At 42.9% G+C, this 19262-nt stretch overlaps 1 protein-coding gene across 3 annotated transcripts in view; it reads right to left on the bottom strand.

Annotated features, from left to right (window-relative positions):
* EBF1 (EBF transcription factor 1) overlaps positions 1-19262 on the bottom strand; it is a 377140-nt gene that overhangs the window by 17544 nt on the left and 340334 nt on the right. For all 3 annotated transcript variants that reach the window (XM_036282000.1, XM_036281999.1, XM_036282001.1), the window contains exon 11: positions 15316-15404. In XM_036282000.1, the coding sequence (XP_036137893.1) occupies positions 15316-15404 (89 nt within the window). The remainder of the gene's footprint in view (positions 1-15315; positions 15405-19262) is intronic.

The following is a 19262-nucleotide window of genomic DNA, read 5'->3' as shown; positions in this document are numbered from 1 at the left end:
GGAGAGCCCACGTTTGGTACTGCTTCACCAGTGTGATTCAGCTTCTATTAGTTATTTCCGCAAATGGGAAGGAGAAAGGAAATGCCTGGTCCTCTATGAGTTAGTGCAAGGGACCTGCAAGGTGCTTGGATTTCGGTGACCAGAAAATTGCTCTCACCTCCATGTCATTATGCTCCCAGTGAACTAGCCCCCAAGCGTGTTTGTGTTGGGGATCTAATATATTGCCTTTCAATCAGAGCTGAGAGCCACTGAACACACGGACAGAACATGACGAGCAGGTCAGGAAAGCAATAAAGATTTTACAGAGCTGTCCAAGGTGCTAAATTTACTCAATAATGGGTTTGGCACCATAGTGTTAACCTCTCATTTACTACCAGTTTGAGGGACTAAATTGAAGTAGCTGACTTCATTTACCTTGAAATGTATATTTTATGACATTATGTAAGTAGATTGAAAGGCACTGCGGTTTTAACAATTTAAAGGCTCAAGCATGTTTAAGATGAAACCTGAATATTTATTGTATATTGCACTTAAAGTATATAGAATGTTAAAATGTATTGATTAAATTTGTAAAAGGCATTATAAAAATGACAGGTAGTATAAAAGATGTATGCCTTTTAAAATCAAATTGATAGTGTATGCTATCTATTCTGTGGTCACAAGTGTAATTTTTTTGCAGTTTTATATGGTAATTTGAAAAATCTGTAATTTCACATTAGGAAATGATTGAGCCTGGGATGGGGGGGGGATTTCCCATAAGGGGAAGAGCGGGATGTTTCATATAATCTTTTGTCTCTGAAACTGTTCAAGTCTTATGTTTTGTGGCATTAGGAAGGAGCATAGTATAAGGATCCTTCCACTCTAATATGCAATTTTAATATTTCTGAAAAGAAAGAGCACTTGACTAGTGCTAATATATAATTTTTCAAGGCGTTTATTTGTCAGGAGAGATTTCCTTTTCTTTCCATAATGTTTAAAACGTCTCCCTGCTTGCAGTTTAAAACACGAGGGTAGAGATTAGATTCTTCCAAGATAATTAATCCTATCTTTGGATTTTAAGAAAATATATTCCACTGGGGAATTAAGAAGACAAATACTAGTATCCTAAATGGTGAAAGTCTCCTTACAGAGCTCACGCTTGTTCTCAATTTCGTCCTGAGTCAGATATTCTTCTTTTCATGGCCTTGGATTTCTGCTCCATTAAAGAAACAGAAAATGTTGGCTCCTTAAAAACATGTTTACTCCTTAGAAACAACAGCTTTTCACTGATCTATTTCCTCTCAAAATCAAAACCTGGTTTCACCTGTCTGGTCATGACCATCGTTTAATAATTATGCGAATGGGGGTCTGAAGAGGAAAAACAAAAAAGATAAATGCTCCTAAATCTGCTCGGAGTTTATGGAAACACTGAGCAGAATGAAGGGCACATGGTGTCCCGAGAAACAGTCCAAGTGTAATTGTTACAGGTTCTACTTATGTTTCAGAGCCTTTCTAATGAAAATGCTGAGTGGGGTACAAATACAAAGGGAAGATTCAGCTTTACTCTGCCTGTGTTGCCACCCAATCAATCAGCAAATAATTTTGGAGCTTCTTGTGGCCGCAGTGGTCATGCTCCACAGTTACTTCCTCTCCTGCCCCTTTAGGGCATGCTGTCTCCCCCGAATCAAGGCGCAGGGTTCTACTGGGATTTCAAAGCTTTCCCCCGCCAGTCTGGTCCTACCCTCTCTAGCCAATCTTATCACCCTGCACATGTGAAACACTGCTGTGCATTCTGGTCTAGCTAATCCTTCCTCGCCTAGGAGTTAAATGGTGGGCTCCTTCCTGTGCCCATAGCTTCTCTCCTCCTGCCTTCCCTTTACTTGGGATGCTGGCTTCGATCTGCGACAATGCCTTCCCTACAGCATAGTGATGGGGGGGGGGGGATAATGACAAAGATAACTGTGGTTTATTGCAAGGGGAACATGGACGCGTCCAGGCTTCAGAGGGCCTCTGGAGGTATTGTCTGTATCACCATTTGGCGGATGAGAAAACTGAGACTCGGAGAGGCCAGCCAGCTTTCTGAGTTCACACATTTGATGAATGGCTGAGCAGGGATTCAACCCCAGGCCCGTTAGGCAGGAGAGCCTGGGCTTTGGAGAATTACGCTATTCTCTCAGAACGAATTTCACCTCCGCTGGTACCCCAGCTCCTAATCGCTCTCATTCTTCTGAAAAATAGTGCTGACTGTACCATCAAGCAGGGCACAGAAGTAAATGCTGTGGGGTCATTCTGCTCTGATCCTAAGTGTGCTAATGTTCGCTCTCCACAGTAGGCTGCAGGTTCTTGAAGGCCAGGGATGTGTCTCCATCTCCTTCTCTAAGCCCCTAGCACAATGTTCACGAAATCGAAGGCCTTGAGAAATTCTTGTTGAAGAGTTTATTCTAAGAGAGTTACCAATTTTTAAAAGTGCCTGCTTAATTTCTAGGATGAAATGACAAAGTCATGTATTTGGCATGGTTTATAAAAGCAAAAGACTTGAATCTGGTGTTCCACTGGGCTCCAGACTTTTCAATCCTATCTATAAATCCTCAGAGGTTAAGTCTTGATCACTATGGGAAATTTTTTATACTTCTTCCTCTTTTTTTAAAAAAAAAAAAAAATGAATTCATTCTTTCTGTCCTTCTGGCTTGTGCTCACATTTTAATTTTGTGATTAATGTAATGAATCATGTTGGGTATGGACACTGTCTTGAGTTATAGGCTGCTAGCGGCATGAGGTTGGTCTCGATGAACACTGGCCTTTTGTTAACTATACTCTAGGCCCTTAGAGATACTTGGGTGTCGGCACACATTTGGGGACCAGGCTCAGCAAGTCTGATATGCAGACCTGGTTAACTCATCTTCCCTCCGTTTCATGACAGAAAAAGCTCTTGGGATTATTTACCTTCCATGGGCATCTTCTCTTCAGCGCCTGACCTCGTGCGTGTGACTAATAAGCTCATATTCACTCTCCACATCTAGCCTTCCAGGGGGTAGGGAAAGATTGTCTCAGACGGAGCCCAGTGACAGACCCAAAGTCAGGTGAGCAGAGAGATGGCCCGAGCTTCCTCTCATTCACACAAGTCAACTCACAAAGCCAGATGAAAACCCACTTACCAACACGACATTCATTTCAAGTTTCAGAATCAGATTTGAAGACTCTGGGAACTCTCTCATAAAATTAAGGTCCAGGGATGCTTCCGTAATTCAGGGGGACAATCTGTGCTTGGCTTTCTGCCCCCTTGAGTGGGAGAGAATGGGCTGCAGGATGCAGGGGAAAACAGAAGCTAAACTACAAGCATCAAAAGCAAGTTGAGTTGGGCGATCCCTGAGACAGAAGAACAGTGCTTCTCTGTCATGACGCCCACTTATCACCAACCTGCTCTGCCGACGCGGTGGCACAAATCTCAGCAACACAAAATAAAGTGGCAGAGTCACTTTGATTTAAAGGTGATAAGCACCTATCAATGAAATCAGCATTGATTTCATCCGCCTCCTCACTCCGGAGTTGACTGTAGGGTCCCCATTTTGAACAGTACGCTCAGCTCACTAACCCTTAGGTTCCAGCCCCCTCCCTGCCTGCTTCTGAGAGTCTGGGTGGCACCACAGACTGGAAATCCAGAAAGCCAAAAAACAACAACAAAAAAACCCGATTGGAATCGCCTGTTCCCCACAGAGCTGGACACACAGAGCAATAAATACTAGTTGTACTGAGCGGTATTTCTGTGGAGGGTAGTTTTATGTCCCAACTTCCTTTGTGTTGATTCAGCCAAATGGAAAATTCCACCGTGGTAGACTTTGCATTCTTAAAAATCACATAATGAAGGCAGTAAGGACAGAGTAAAACAAACCAGAATAATACTTGAGCACTGTTTAGTTTCCGAGCCTCTGAGACATTCCTCACATTTTTCATTTTTCTGGTAATATGAACTCAAAATGGAGCTCACCACAGAGATCATTAGAAGCCTTAAGTGACATGCTTTAAACTCTTTCCTCAGAAGCCCTGTGACTGAGAAGAGTCACTTACACTTAGCATGGATGTAATTAAACATGTTTCTGTTGAAAGGGGCATTCTCATTATGGCTGAGGACCACTTTAGAGTAAATTGAAATGGAAAGGAGGAGCAGAGATGAGGTATAGGTAGCAAGTGGTTATTTCTAGGAAGGCGTAAAACGTCCAGTGTGTAACAGATTTTACAACCTACCTGCATTCTAAAGATTTCAGAGTATTTTATTGTATAAGCACCGTTGGTTGCAACTTACTGAATATTCCAGAGCCCACTCATTGCTCATCATCCTTAAAGCAAAATAAAATTCAAACCTTAATCAAAATGCAGAGAAATCTCCAGAACAAAGGAAGTAAATGTTTGGAAGGGGTTACTGCTATTACTAGAAGAGGCATCGAAAGCATGCTCCTTGAGTCTAAAGTAAATTCAAGGGGTACTTCCAAACCTCCTTCCCTTTTAAAGCTGATTTTACGTTCAGGTTCGATGAGAGCCCTCCTACTTCGCAAACGTATTTATTGCGGATCATCAGGCTGGAGGCGGCCAGTGGCTGTCACCGATGTGCTGTTGAAGACTTCTGACTCACATGGAATTAAAGTCGGTTGTAAGCTAAAGCAGCTATATCAACGTAAGACATGCTAACTTACATGATTGACTTTTACAGTGGAAAGAAAAAGGCTGTTTTCAAGCAGTGTTATTGCCTCAACGGAAAAAAAAAAAAAAATCAATGAAAGTGAAATGAACAAGAGATTTTGTCTGAGTTGCAGTTAATACCACTGAAGAGCTATGGATATTAAAAGGTCAACAAATAAATTAGCCAGAGTGTTATGAAATGAATGATTTGGCTTATAATTTTATTGAGTGAAAATTGTTCGCTGCCTATTAGAGCAGGTAATTTTTATCTGGTGCCTCAATTACTGTTCCGTAAGCAATAATATAGTTGTAAGAGCTGTTGGTTCGATCGCGTGACCTCTCAGGAGCTGGCTAGGACAGCTGACTTTACTGTGATGGATAACTAAGCTTGGTCTCCACGAGGTGCCAAACCTCTCTTTCCTGCAAGGGGATCTCATAAAAGAAACATTACAGCTTGATTCATTTTACCAAAATGTTCGACTTTTCAAGTGTCAGCAGTTAAGTATAAATTGTGAAACCTGGTATTCCTGAGAAGAGTTATGACAATGGCTTCGCCCCCCCCTTTTGGTCTCCTGGCATTCTCTTCGAAATGGTGTCATGGTAATTGGTGAATGGGAGCCTGGGGTGCTCCCCGCCACAAACACAGTGAAAAATGGTGTTTGCACCCTTGTGAACATGACCCGCGTGGAGGTACAGAGCTGAACTCGGTAACCTCTGGCTGGCTCTTCTGATTCCCATCCATTGTACTGGTTTCAGACCCACGCTCTGGGTTAGGTCCTGCTGAGTGGCCTTGGAAATCGGCTTTCTGATCAGGATAAAAGTCTCTGCTTAAAGAGAGGGCTATGGACGGAGGATGCCTTTTTCAGGGGTAGGTTGTAAAGTCGGCACATGAAATCAAAACTGCCTAGAGTCAAAATTACCCTTGAAGATCTTTTAAGTCACCAAGGCCTGGGCTCTCAGAGACACAAAAGCCAAACATGAACTACTCCTGTTCCTCTTTGTCTTTTGGCTGTGGCTCCCCTTTCCTCGGGGCGGAGAAGAAATATCTGGTTTGAAAGTAAAAGGCCCACCGAGTAAACTAAGCGATTTCCTGTCACATGTATGTGTATGTCTGTGCACGTGCATTTGGCACGTGGACACAAATGTGTGTATATATTTATGGTTTGGGACAAGTACGGACATTTAAACTTGAGTAAGTGATATATGCGTGCTAGGACCATGCTGTCCTTTCAAGGTATCTCAGGGAAGCAAACATAGAGTAGTTGTTTTTTGTGCTTGTTACGTTGTTGAACATCACCGGTTATTATGTGGACCTCCCGACAAACGAATCTGTAAAAGGTGCTTCCGAGGCTTTGCGGACGGTCCTGGCTACGACTGCAATGAAAGCCCACTGTCTCCAGCCCACTGGGGCTCAGTGCCCATTATTACAGTGCTTCATTGAGTGTTACTTAAGGCTGGAAATAGTGAGCAAGTCTGAAGACCCCCTAGCGTCTCTGTTTCTAAGGGCATTGGTCTTTAGGAGGAGGAAGAGATTGGATGGTTGGGAGGTAGACATTCATTAGCCCCTGGGCCCTGCGCTGCCTTCTGGAGCTAATACGTAATTATATTCAGTGCTCTTTTAGATGGGGTGTGGCATGAAGTAGGTTCAACTTAGTCCCCCTCATCGAGATCTCAGTGCTAAAAGAGAGCTTGAAAGAGGTCCAAGAATTCAGCTACTGGAGTAATCTGTTATTACGAGTCCCTGCCACAGTGAGTCTGCAGCCAGAGAGAAAAAGAGTTATCTCCGAGGTGGGCATTTTAAATCCTGGCTGCCACTCTGGCCTGGCTCAGCCATTTGTAAGGTACCCTTAGTTTATGCTACCATTTCCCTGGTCCCCCTGGCCAAGTTGAGGGATTATTATTTTTTTTTTTTAAAGACTGCTCTGCAAAATTGCTTTTTTTTCTTAAAATTCTTCTTAATTCTAGGAGGCAGTGTTTAGGATGCTGGCTCTGGAGTCCAGCGGAGTTGGCCCAAACCCATGCTCTGCACTGTGATCGCGTGTCTGTTTCTTGGTCTGGAGAGCAGGGTTCGTACCAGCACCTGGCTCAGCAGACAGACACTGCTCCTTGAGCAACAGCCAGAAGAATACTGATAACCCTCACTTGTTTTCCAGAGAACCTGGACACATTTCACACATATTTAGAGTCAATGTGGATGATATGCTCTGAGCGCTATTTGAAATCCCATTTGCACTGGGGAAGGTTCTGAATGGACAAGTGGTGAAGTCCGGGGAAGGAGGAAACCTCCATTTACCTGCGGCGTCAGCTTCAGCAGGTTACTAGCCCTTTCTGTGTCTCAGTTTCCTCATCTCTAAAGCGGGCATGATACAATAATAACACACAGAATAACCAACTGCCAAATTAGTGAGTTAAAGATAAAATAAATACCCCCCAAAAGAGAGAATTATAACTTTTGTAGGAGTACTGGGATTTTTAACGGAAGCCACAATCTCCCTCGTCAGAAACATGATATGTGTGTGCATACTCCAAACACACACACAATTCTATATATAATTCAGGGGTACGTAGATGCAAGCTACCCTCCCTTGATAAAAGAAGCAGTAGGAGACACCAGGTCCCTCAACTGTGTATATTATCAGAATGGGGAAATGGAATTTGCCTGTAAGTTTTCTGGCAGATAGAGAGGAGAGATGCAGAAAATGTAATGCATTCCATAGTTTATGTTTTGACAAGAGAATGCAGAGACAATTTTTTTTTAAATCAAACACAAGTGTGCTTTGTCTAACAGTCTATTCAATAAAGGGTGTTGGGAAAATTAGACAGATACATGCAAAAAATGAAACTAGACCACCTTCTTACACCATATACAAGAATAAACTCAAATAGATTAAAGAAGTAAACTTAAGATTCGAAACCATAAAACTCCTAGAAGAAAACATAGGCAGTAAAATCTGAGACATTTCTCTTAGCAACATCTTTTTCTGCTATATCTCCTCAGGGAAGGGAAACAAAAGAAAAAATGAACAAATGAAACTGCATCAAACTACAAAGTTTCTGCACAGAAAAAAAACCATCAACACAATGAACAGACAAGGGGTAAATATCCAAGATGTATAAACAACGTACAACTCAACACTGAAAAAACAAACAATCCAATTAAAAAATAGGCGAAGGACCTGAATAGACACCTTTCCAAAGAGGACAAACAGATGACCGACAGACATGTGAAAAATGTTCAGCATTTCTAATCATCAGAGAGATGCAAATTAAAACCACAATGAGATATCACTCACACCTGTCAGAATGGCTGCCATCAATAAACCAACAAACAACAAGTGTTGCCGAGGATGTGGGGAAAGGGGGCCCTCGTGCATTATTAGTGGGAATGCATATTGGTAGAGCCACTGTAGAAAGCAGTGCAGAGTTACAGGCGTCCCCGCCACTTCGTGCTTCGACTTTCATGGCTTCACTCTATCACAGAGGGACGACTGTACCTTAAAAAGTTAAAAATGGAACTGCCTTATGACCCAGTGATTCCACTTCTGGGAATATATCCAAAGAAACCCAAAACACTAATTCAAAAGAATATATGCATCCCTATGTTCGTCATAGTGTTACTTACTGTACACAAGATATAGAAGCAACATAAGTCCCATCAATAGATATGTAGATAAAAAGCAGATGGTACATATATACAATGGAATATTACTCGACCATAAAAAAGAATGAATCTTACCATTTCCATCAACATGGATGGACCTAGAAGGTATTATGCTAAGTGAAATAAGTCAGACCAAGACAGACAAATAGCACATGATTTCATGTCTATGTGGAATCTAAACAACACAATAAAAACAGACTCATAGACACAGACAACAGACTGATGGTGTTGCCAGATGGGAGGGGATTGGGAAGCTAGGTAAAAAAGGTGAAGGGATTAAGAAGTACAGATTGGTAGTTATGAAATAGACATGGGTGGGGGAGGTGTAATAATGTATAGTATAGGGAATATAGTCTATAATATTGAAATAACTATGTATGGTACCAGAACTATGGAGGGGATCACTTTGTAAAGTATATGATTGTCTAACCACTACCCTATGCACCTGAAATGAATACAAAATAATATTGAATATCAACAGGAATAGAAAAATGGAAAAAATTAATTTTTAAAGCATGCTCTGTCAAGAGTTGATTATAACATATGATTTGCTTTTGTGTCTGTATTTTTTGCTGGAGTCCTTTGGATCCTGGATGTGACATTAATAGAGTTTCTTCAAAATGATAAATAAGTCAGTGAATAAGAGAGAAAGTGGCCAGTGTCAGTGTGAAACATGAAGACGCAGGATTTTTATCCTTTTCTGAAACCCTTAGTCATTCCCTTTTCTGCTAACAGGCAGTGCGGTTATGTAAAGACTTCGTATTTGTATTTTCACGGATGAAACTGCAAGTTCTGAATTACCGATAGTCTTTGCATAAAGACTAGAACAATAACAGCGTCATTAGAATACATTGTATACAGCCGACTCCAGTTTCCTTTCGCCCAGCTCTGCATTTATGATAAATCACCGAACATGAACGCTCTTTAGGGAGGGTGGTTTGGGGTCTCGTCTCTCCATTGAGCAAAAACAGTGCTTGTGACTAGAGTCTAGATTTCGATTCTGCAAGTGTACAGTTGAACTGAATAATACTTGGCACAATGCAGTGCGCAACGGAGCCACTAAATGGCTGATTTACTAAATTATTATTAGATGAGCCCTTGCTGTTCCAAATGAAAGTGCAGTCACTCTCTTCCTTCATGGTGTGTTCAAATTGTTCTGTGTTTAAATATTCAGCATGAGGCTAATGTGAACTGATGAACTGAGACTATAAACATTCACTTTCGATACAGACAGAGCAACGAGGATGCAACCTATCACAGGGCCCGCGGAGGTGAAAATGATTTATATGTAAGGATGGTGCTGCCTACTTCCATTACTTCAGGGTGCTCTTCATTAGCATGGTGTTAGAAATGACTAATTCCCACGTACAGGAAGAGCAGGGTAGTGGAGGCTGAGATTTTTCTTGCGCGCCAGTGAAGGAGACGCTTCCAGGAGGATATGCTGCCCGTGCCTCCTCTGAGGCCTGGAGTTTCATTCAGGCTGAGTGTCGTGTCTGCCAGGAGAGCTATGGTTCTGACATTCAGTGTTTCTCTAGACCCACCCAACAGTTCTACAGTCCATCCTCACCCCATCCATCCCTCCGCCATCCCCCTTCCCCACAGTCCGCACCTTCTGCACGGTTCTTCGGGTACCTGCCCTGCCTCTCTCCAGCTTCCTTACTGACCCTGCTGGGATGAAGAGCAGCCCTTTGCTCCTCGGACAAATATGAGTTCTCCTCCGTCCTCCCCTTTGAGGGCAGTTATAGGCACGCACTTAAAATACCGTGATCACTTACAGTAGATTAGAATTTTTTATTGGTGCCGTGTTGCCATAACAACACGAAGACAGCAGATGACTTAAGCTAAGCTTGCAAAGCAAAAGGCTGCTCATCTGGCAGTTAAAATGAATACAGTTCATTTCACAAGTTTCCCATATGGACTCTTAGTGTATGGTAATGAGGAGACCATATGGCGAGAGAAACTGCACTGAGAACAGTCGGCTGAGTGGGAAGCGGGGAGAGAGAGCCCGGCTGAGGGATTCACTCTGGGGTGCGCGCTCTCTGGGTTCAAGGTTTGGCTGAGGTTTGTTTTGGGTTTTGTTTGGGATGGTTGTTTTCCATAGGGGGTTTCGCATTTCTTAATCCATTCCTTAATATTTCGGCTGTGCGAGATGACAAACATCTTGCAGATTTTGCAATATCATTCATCACCGACTGTCAGCAGTGTTTGCAAATCTGACTTGCAAGATCTTTTAAACGCGCTGTTCTTAAAAGGCAACAGTACGAAGTTTTTCGACAAAGTGCAGGAAAATTTAAGCACTTCTGACAAGCAGAAACATTAACAGTAATCATTTTAAAAACACTCGCATCTTTTGCCTGCGTGTTTAGCTGTAAATAATGCTAGAATGTATAAAAGCTTTAAAGTAAAAATGTAATAAATACTTTTTATTACGTTTCATAAAGGATAAAGAACGCTGTGAGCCAGGTACACGTGTTACCTATACACGCGAATGCATGGGGGTGGATAACTCCCACTCCTCACTACTAACCAGATTGGAGACCTAGCGGGACAGCTCTGAAGTCAACCCTGTCCTATACATGCTTCATAAAAGATGAATATAAATGCGTTAGTTAGACACGGTGAGCTAAATTAGAAGGTCAGGCAGGGCTGGGAGGGCTGAAAAATCACATAACCAGTGAGTGTAATTACTCTTTTTTAAGTCTATTAAGTGGTGTTGTTCTATCAAGGCTCAGGGGTATAGGACATGAGGAACAAGATAAAGTAATGTGTATTTATTACTCCCACTGGATCAATTTACCAGATATTTTCAGCTCCATAAAGCAAAATACACAAATGCCGCCTTTGTTACTTTTCTCAAACTGCTTTGTTTTCTCCAAAAGAGGGACTAGCTCCTGGAGGGGAAAAAAAAAAAAACGTGTTTGCCCCGTGGAGGTCCCCAGCCGACCCCTCGGTGGGGAAGTTCGAGTAGGGTGGGGGTGAGGTGTAGGTGAGGAACAGGAGAGTCACTCCAAGGCAGAATTACGTGGGTTTCCAGTTCCGGGGGGAGGAGGGGAACTCTGTGCTGTGGCAACAGTGAGGACCTGGGTTCAAATCTGTTTCCTACTTGCTAGCTGAGACATTGCAGCAAGTCACCAGCCCTCTGGGTATTCTGACGCCTATGAAATGGGGAGCACCTACCTCGCAGGCATTTGTGGCCCCGTTTACTGAAGTCTTGCTAAATGCCAGGGAGATCTCTTTGCAGGAATGATCTCACGCATGCCCAACAGCACCACTGCAGGCAGAGGCTTTAAGAGAAGAGCAAGCCGACGCCGGGAGGGCTGAGTCAAGTGCTCTGGGCAGTGGACCTGGTCTTCAAAATCCACATCTGTCTGCCTGCCTGACAGCCCTCTCTTGGCCTCACTGCCCACCAGAAACCTTGACAAAGCCATGCTGGGCATACAGCAGGCATTCCTGAAACGCTCCCTGCTCCCTGGATCCACTGCTAACTCTGCTGTCACTCACCGCCCTTGCGCTAATGCTCGAGGCCCGCTCCGGAAGGCAACCGGCAAACGGGAAGGGGATGCAGACACCTCTGGCCTTCAGAACAGAGAGCGCTCCTTGCGCAATGTTTCTGGATTGCATTATGCATTTCAGCACCTCAGAGCTTCTGTCTGGCCCCAGTCCCCATCCCCCTCACCTCCACATTATAAGAAAAGTCAACCTTCACCCCGAAGTAGGTCACGTGCTCTCTCCCTCCCTCCAGGATCTAGAGAGGAAGGCGAGTCTGTATGAAACAGAAGAAAACGCTGTGATTTAAAAACCTCAGCCTGCCCTTCCCCGTGTGCAAATGGAAAAGGTAACCAAAAACCATCTAGGGTTAGCCGAAGTATAGCATTTTTAAAATGTGTGTACAGCAACTATCACTAACGGAGATTCCCGCGGACAAAACAATCTACAGAGAAGGATTTGGCTTGTTCCCGTTCTCTGGTCTGGTAAACGGGAGTGATGTCTGCTTCCCCGACTTCCCTCACAAGAGAGGCTCCAATAAAACAAAGCATGTATAAGTGCTTTGAAAAAGCCCCGGCCGGTATACAAAGGCATATTCTTATGGAAAGCTGTCTGCTGGGTCTTTGGAGCAGTTTCATTTGACAGAATATGTGGGTGGTTGTATGAATCTAGCTTTGTCTATTCACAAACACATGGGTTTAATAAAGTGCAGTTTGTTTTGTGAGGTGTGTGGTCCGCCGCTCACTGAAACACTCCTGTTTGACAAACACTGACCATGACTCTGAGAAAGGCGGAGCCCATTTTTATCCCTGAACAATGGACAGCAGAGGATAAACCTCCCGGGTCCACAGGAATACCTCGTGCTGGCTCCATCCGCCACTTCCTGACCCTGCTCTTGAACTCTTCCTCCACCTTTTAACATTCGGAGCCAAGAGGACAGCCGCTCTGGGCTGAGTCACACAGAGAGCTTCCTGGGGTGGGGCCCGGCCAAAGTGCTCGCACGGTCAAGTGTAGATGCTAGCCTCGGAGTGTTTCCTCAACACACAAATCCATTGTGTCCTTGATTACTTGTCCCAAACCCCGGAAAAGGGGGCTGGGAGTTTCACCATCGGGCCACTGGGGACGAAGGGACACGTGCCTGGGCTACTTGTTCAACATTTCTGAACGTGAGAGTCAACCATTAAAATGTTTTGAAAACTAAGCACACAAAACTCAACCCTATCTTCCTACTGTCTTCTTTCTTTACGGAGAAGAAAAGTACTGCCCGGCTTCTCTAGACCTCATCCAGGGGAAACCGAATTTGTTTTCTGTTTTTTAATAAATAGTTACAGAGTGGCCACTGTGGGCCAGACACTGTGCCAAGGGCACCCACGGGCTTACCTCTTTCTATCCTTATGTGATCCCCATGAAGTCGGCACAACTGTAACCCTATTTTAAAGATGAAGAAACTAAGGCACAGAAGAGAAGTCGTAGACTGCCTGCTCCCCGGTGTGAGAATCTCCTGCTCCGCTGAGGTAGAGGGAAGAGGTCTCAGAAGCGAGGGTCCCTCTCCCTCACGGGCAAACTATCCTGGCTACCGTTGGTGGAGTGGGAAGTGATGAGAAGAGGCAACCCCCAAAGAGGGAAATGTTACCATCTCCACTTGACCGAGAAGGGAACGGAGGCACAGAGAGGTAAAGACTTTTACTTAAAAATAAAAAAAATAAATAAAAAGAATTTTGACCCAACCTGCATTGCTAGTCATTGCCCTCTCGCTGAGCCCCGCCCCACCCCACCTCACGGGCCCTCTCCCCAGCCCCTTCAGCAGACTCTAGAGACGGCAAATGTCAAAACTGAAGTGAAGAGGATTCCCCAGTGGAAACAGAGGGCAGAGTCTGGCACGGCACCTGTAGCATGGGCCGTGGGGCGGACACACATTGTTTACATCCCTGTGCCATAGGATTACCACGGAAATGACCGATTATTGCCCCATAGGGAATGCACGGGAGTTAGGGTCCTGCTAGACAGGGGACCCCGAAGGGAAACCTTCCCACCTCACATCTAGGCTCTGGAAGTAGACTGCCATCCACTATTATTACTAGATTATTTAATGCTCACCAAGAATGAATCACGGTGGATGGAATGAAGTGTAAGAGGGGGGCTCCTTTCAAAGACTAGGGTACGGATAGACTGACGCATCACACACCTTCTACCTCGGGTGAAAGGCTTTCGAGTTTTTACCTAGGTGAACTGTACTCGGGGGAAGTAAGGCTACTCTGGGAGGCGGGGGCTGAGACTGACGGCTGTGTGGTTCTTCCCCTGGGGTCTGGGTAGAGGAAAGACGCATCTGCTGGTCCCAGTTCCCCCTCTTTGGCCAGCAGCGCCCCTCCCCCACCCTACTGGCTCCTGGCACTGTGGGGCAGCCTTGTCTTGAACAACGCTGTTCCGGCAGGTGGCTGTGCCTCCCAGGGCAGCAGGGACATAGGTAGAATCTGATGGTGACCTGATCTCCCAGAGAGGTGAGCTGAGCTAGGAAGATGCCAACTTCATTTTTCCAAATGCTTTACGAGGAGAAATAGACCTATCTCTGGACATCCAGGAGCAAAGAGAGAACCTCTCATCTACTTATTTCATTTATAATCGTTTTCACTCGTGTAGGGAATGACATTTCATTTTGCCATCAGTAAACAGTGAATGGTAGCTCAACGACTTCTGTACTTCAAATGTCCTTAGCATTTCACTGTTCCCTCATCTGAGTCCTCACAGAACTCTGGTGGCACCTTTGTTACAATGTTCTTTCTGGCATGTATGGTGTTGGGATCTCTCCCACACAGGTTCCAAGTTCCTTGGGGATAGAGATGGGAATATTCCCAACATTAATAGCAGGTACACAACAGAAGTCAGTAAATGTGAATGTCCTTCTTTCTGCGCTGGCCATCAATGACGTGCTGCTGCATGACATGTGTTACTCTGCCTTGACTTTTTGTTTAATTTCTCACCTCATCTCCCAGTTAAGTGGGATTCCCCTAGAGAGAAGAGGTTCTTTCTCATTTGTCCAGTTGCAAGATCTACCAGTATGTTTTCTTTTGTTCTCCCCTCACCAGGGATGAGTGTGAATTTTCATGGAGGTAGAAAAGCAGTGTTCTTTCTCCCTTGAGAGCTGGGATGATATAGTGATTAATAATCTGCATTTTGGAGCTAGGCTATATTGGTTTGAATCTAGTTTAGCAATTAACAAACACTGTGTGTGTGACCTTGGGCAAATGATTCAAGCTCTCATTGATTGATCATTTTCTCCAAAACAGAGGGTTTTAAGAGGAAGAAATGACATAGTATATGTAAAAATAAATACAATATTACCTGGTACATAAGTGCTTGCTACTATTACTTTGCTTACCTTATAGCACCAGACACACAAAGCCCCCAAATACTGAGTTGCTTATCTATGAACTGATTTTTATCAATGGCAATGTTTCCCACCAATCACCCAAGTCCAAGTTTCCAGAGACCGTAACCCAAAGAGACCGTGTCCCTACCTTTGGCAAACGCTCAGGATCTCCAGGGTGCCGGGGAATGACCTTCTGTAACCTCTGGAAACCATAATCGATGGTGGGTTCATTGAGCGCTGCAATGAAGAAGTCACGCAATTAGAACAATTTCAGGAACTAGAACATGATTTGCAACACTGATGGTGTGGAAATAACCAGGAAGTCTAAAGCTTCATTGATAACCTGTGAATTAGATCGTGAACCGATCAGGCGAATGTTTCCTTTGCTAAGCGTTCCCGCCATCCTCTTCTGCTATTGACCGTGGCAGGGAGGGACTCACCCAGAGACCATGCAGTGGTATTCAATGTGAGGTTTTAGGGTTCACTTTAGTCAGAGGCTGAGGTCAAAATGCTCAAGGGCTTGTCTGAAGATATCCACAGATTACAAAAAGCAGCAGAGATAAAAGTACTTGCTTCGATGTAAAATCTCTAATGGACCTCAGCTGATACAGTATCTTACTCCTTCTGTAGCAATTCAGCCTGCAAGAGTGCGGTGAGGGGCTAAGAGCTAGGCATCGAAAATGACTTTGGTACAGCACCTTCACATCTACAAGGACAGACTGATTCACCCACACCAATATTATCTCAGGAAAAAGACCAGCCTCTATGGAGCCCTGGCTTAGAGAAGCCAGGTCTCCAAGAATTCTTTTAGAAGACTAAAGAGCAAAACTGGAAAAATATCTGGAGACAACAGGCCTTGTTGTACTCATGTTGACTACACTCCTTTCAAAGCATCCTTAAATGAAACACAGTGCAAAGTGAACTGTGGTCTGTCATCCTTAAATTTCCTCTCCAGGACGTGAAATATTCAACCTTCTTCCCGGGACGAGGAAAAGATGACGGCTCCATCCTCGACCCGTCTCCCTCATACCTTCTAAGTAATGGGTAGGTGGGCAGGTTCTTTTTCTCTCTTCTTTTTGAGTGTAACCAGGGTGTTCAACCACATAGTTTCTCCCATACAGAATAAAAAGACAGTCTTTGTGGTTCGGAGATTTAGCTATACATTAAAAAAACAAGTCGTCGCATGCTTTACTTAAAACGAATTTCCATTAACCTAAATTTTAAAAGTAAGATTCCTACGACTACTAACTTTAAAAAACTGTATTAAATTCAAATAGGTCCCAAGGCTAATGGAAGCAATTTGTATACCAACCCAAACTGACTGGCCCACTTTTCAAAATACAGGTATGATAATCTCGCGGTTTTAAAAGGACATTTAAATTGAAAGACTGTGAATTTAGTACATAATTATACCAATAGAACCCTTTAACTTGTCAACTTGTAAATCTAAAAGGCTATCAATCATTGCTAAAGAGGAAATAAACCTTAAAATTCCTTGATTGACAGTGCTTACTTTTTATGTAAGAAAAAAAAAAAAAATAGGGGGAGAAAAAGGCTGCATAATGTGGCCAGAAATCCATTTACAAAAGTACATTGTTTTACATAGGTGAGTAAAAAGCCAATAATTACACCTCCAAAAGACACATAAATCAGAGTAAGTACTTTTTCCTCACTTGTATATTTTAAGTTAAAGTGAACTCGGGTAACTTTTTATTAAAAAGATTTTTCCCCCCAAATGCAATGCTTATTGAAGTTGGTTAATAGAGTAGCATTTTCATTTCAGATAATGTAATCATTTTTGCAAATATGAGATTTAGCCATGTCTCCCTCGCCTTCCAAACAGTAAACTTTCAACCTGTCTCTTGTGGAAATTAACTAAAATTACACCCAGGTGTACCAAATCTCTCTATCTATGCTAGTATGTGAGTTAAGGCACAATATTTATTATTCCTCTCATTTTTATGATTACTTTCTAAACCCTTGAGAAGAATTCTTTTTTCAAATTAGACTTGTAGAGAAAAAAGCCCTACGACTCTTTAGGCAGAGAAGATGTTACTCGTAAAATACATGGGATTTAATCAAGAAATGCATCAGGGTGACAGAAATGAGCGCTTCGGTTTAAGTTCTAGATCTCATCCATCCCCCACCCATCATACTAATTGCCAACAAAGAAGTTTAACCAAAAAAAAAAAAAAAAAAAATTGCTTTAGATAATTAAAGGCATCATTGTAATATCTGAAGACATAATTTAGCATCCTGAAAATTCCAGTTCTTGGTTTTTTCAATCCAAGCCAACAAAATAAGTTGAATTGTTGACCTGCCCCTTCCAAGTTGTCTGCATAGTGAGTTAACTCCTACTGTGTCAAGGAACCGTGGTTACTAATTGAACGACTGTCTGATGTATGGGGAGGGGATGCTGCATTTCTCTGGCCACACAGCCAACACACAGCAAAAAGACTGACACTTAATCTCAGCAATTAGAAGAACCAATTCAAATATCATATGGAACTAATAGCTACAGAGCTGAGGAGAAGTCATTTGGCTGACATGAAGAGTAATTGAATTAGATATATTAAACTCGTGATGCAAAGAAAAATAAGCATCTACTCCCTGGAAGTATTTCATGTTGCAGGAGATATTTCTGCTTGTAAGACAAAGGCTTTTACTTCCCATGTCTTTAAGACTTGCTCTATGCTCATGTCTTCAAATATGTTAATCCGCTCTCAGTTTAGGAATGGAATATGACAACGCCATTGTCCAGCGCTGTGCGTGAAGATAACACTAAAGATGTGCAAGACAAAGCCCTCCTCAGTTCAAAGGTGTCTGATGACTTCTCTGATTGTGTTGACTAGAGAAAAGAATTAAACCAATCACTGAGCAGAACAAAGCATCTGATAAAGACTCTTTAAAACGACGACGACAACAACCTGAAAACAGATGAAATGTCTCTGAAATATAACGTCGTCCTCAGAAGCGATGCCATGGGTGGGGGGAGTATTTACTGACATAATACAAGGCTGGGTTAAAAAGCAGCTACAGGAGCACATGTACAATACAGTTACTCTAAAAACAAACAAACAAACACACATACAAAGAACGAAGAAAGTGTGACTGTGTATAAACTGCCTAAAAGAGGGTCTTTAAATGCTTTTCTTCTCTTTGTTTGCCACAATGAACATACATTATTTTTATAATCAAAGAAAAAGGTTAAGAGCAAGAGATTATTGCCGAGATGGAATTTGACCTGCTTGTATAAAGTAATGACATAAGAAACAGTGCCTTAAAAGGGGTCTGTAGACCCTTTAATAACCTTGCATAGGTTATTACAGACCATAAGAAAAATAAGTAGTATACTTTTGGCCAGTTGTATAAATATGTGACTATTCATAAACTCTCTGAAAATCAACAGAGAAGGTAACGGGAGGAATCATAAAGAATGGGGTATTTATTTCATCAGTGGGGGTAGTTGTACCTTAGGGACATACATCTACCCTGCAAGAATGTAATATAAAGTTAATCCTTCAACAAAGTGACCTCATTGTATTCAAGCACAGGGCTCAGGGGACACCAGTAGAAATGGGGCTAATCAATTTTTTTTCCCCTAAAACTTGGGACAAATCCGAGAATCCAGTAGAGAAAGAAAAAAAAAAAACTTAATTGGGCATAATTAACCACAAATAAAGAAGCATGAGCATTTTAGGTTGAAAAAAGAAAAAGGAAAAGAAAAAAGAAAAAACAGATGAAGCTGTAAATTGCAAAAGGAATGCAACGGTGAGAACGGGGTATGTGGTCCTGACACTGAGTCCCTCTCTGAACAGGGATGGAGAGGGCATCACCCAAACCACGTGGGGATGACACAGAATAAGGGCGGCTCAGAGGTTTAGAAAAAATCCATAGTCCGAAACAAACAAACACCCCCATTTTTAAATGATCAGAATAAAATGGGACCGATATGGGCATTTTAAAAATTCCACAAGATAATAAATCCTCTATTGATTCAATCATCGTTTTTAGTGCCTGCCATGTGTTCAGATGGCATTTGTAGGAATGAACTGTTTTGTGTCACAACACCATACGCCCTTAAAAGTAAACTTT

This window comes from Molossus molossus, unplaced genomic scaffold (genome assembly GCF_014108415.1).
Source record: "Molossus molossus isolate mMolMol1 unplaced genomic scaffold, mMolMol1.p scaffold_m16_p_4, whole genome shotgun sequence".
NCBI lineage: Eukaryota > Metazoa > Chordata > Mammalia > Chiroptera > Molossidae > Molossus > Molossus molossus.
Note: the sequence above shows the minus strand (reverse complement) of the source record. Positions and strands in the feature narration are given on the sequence as shown.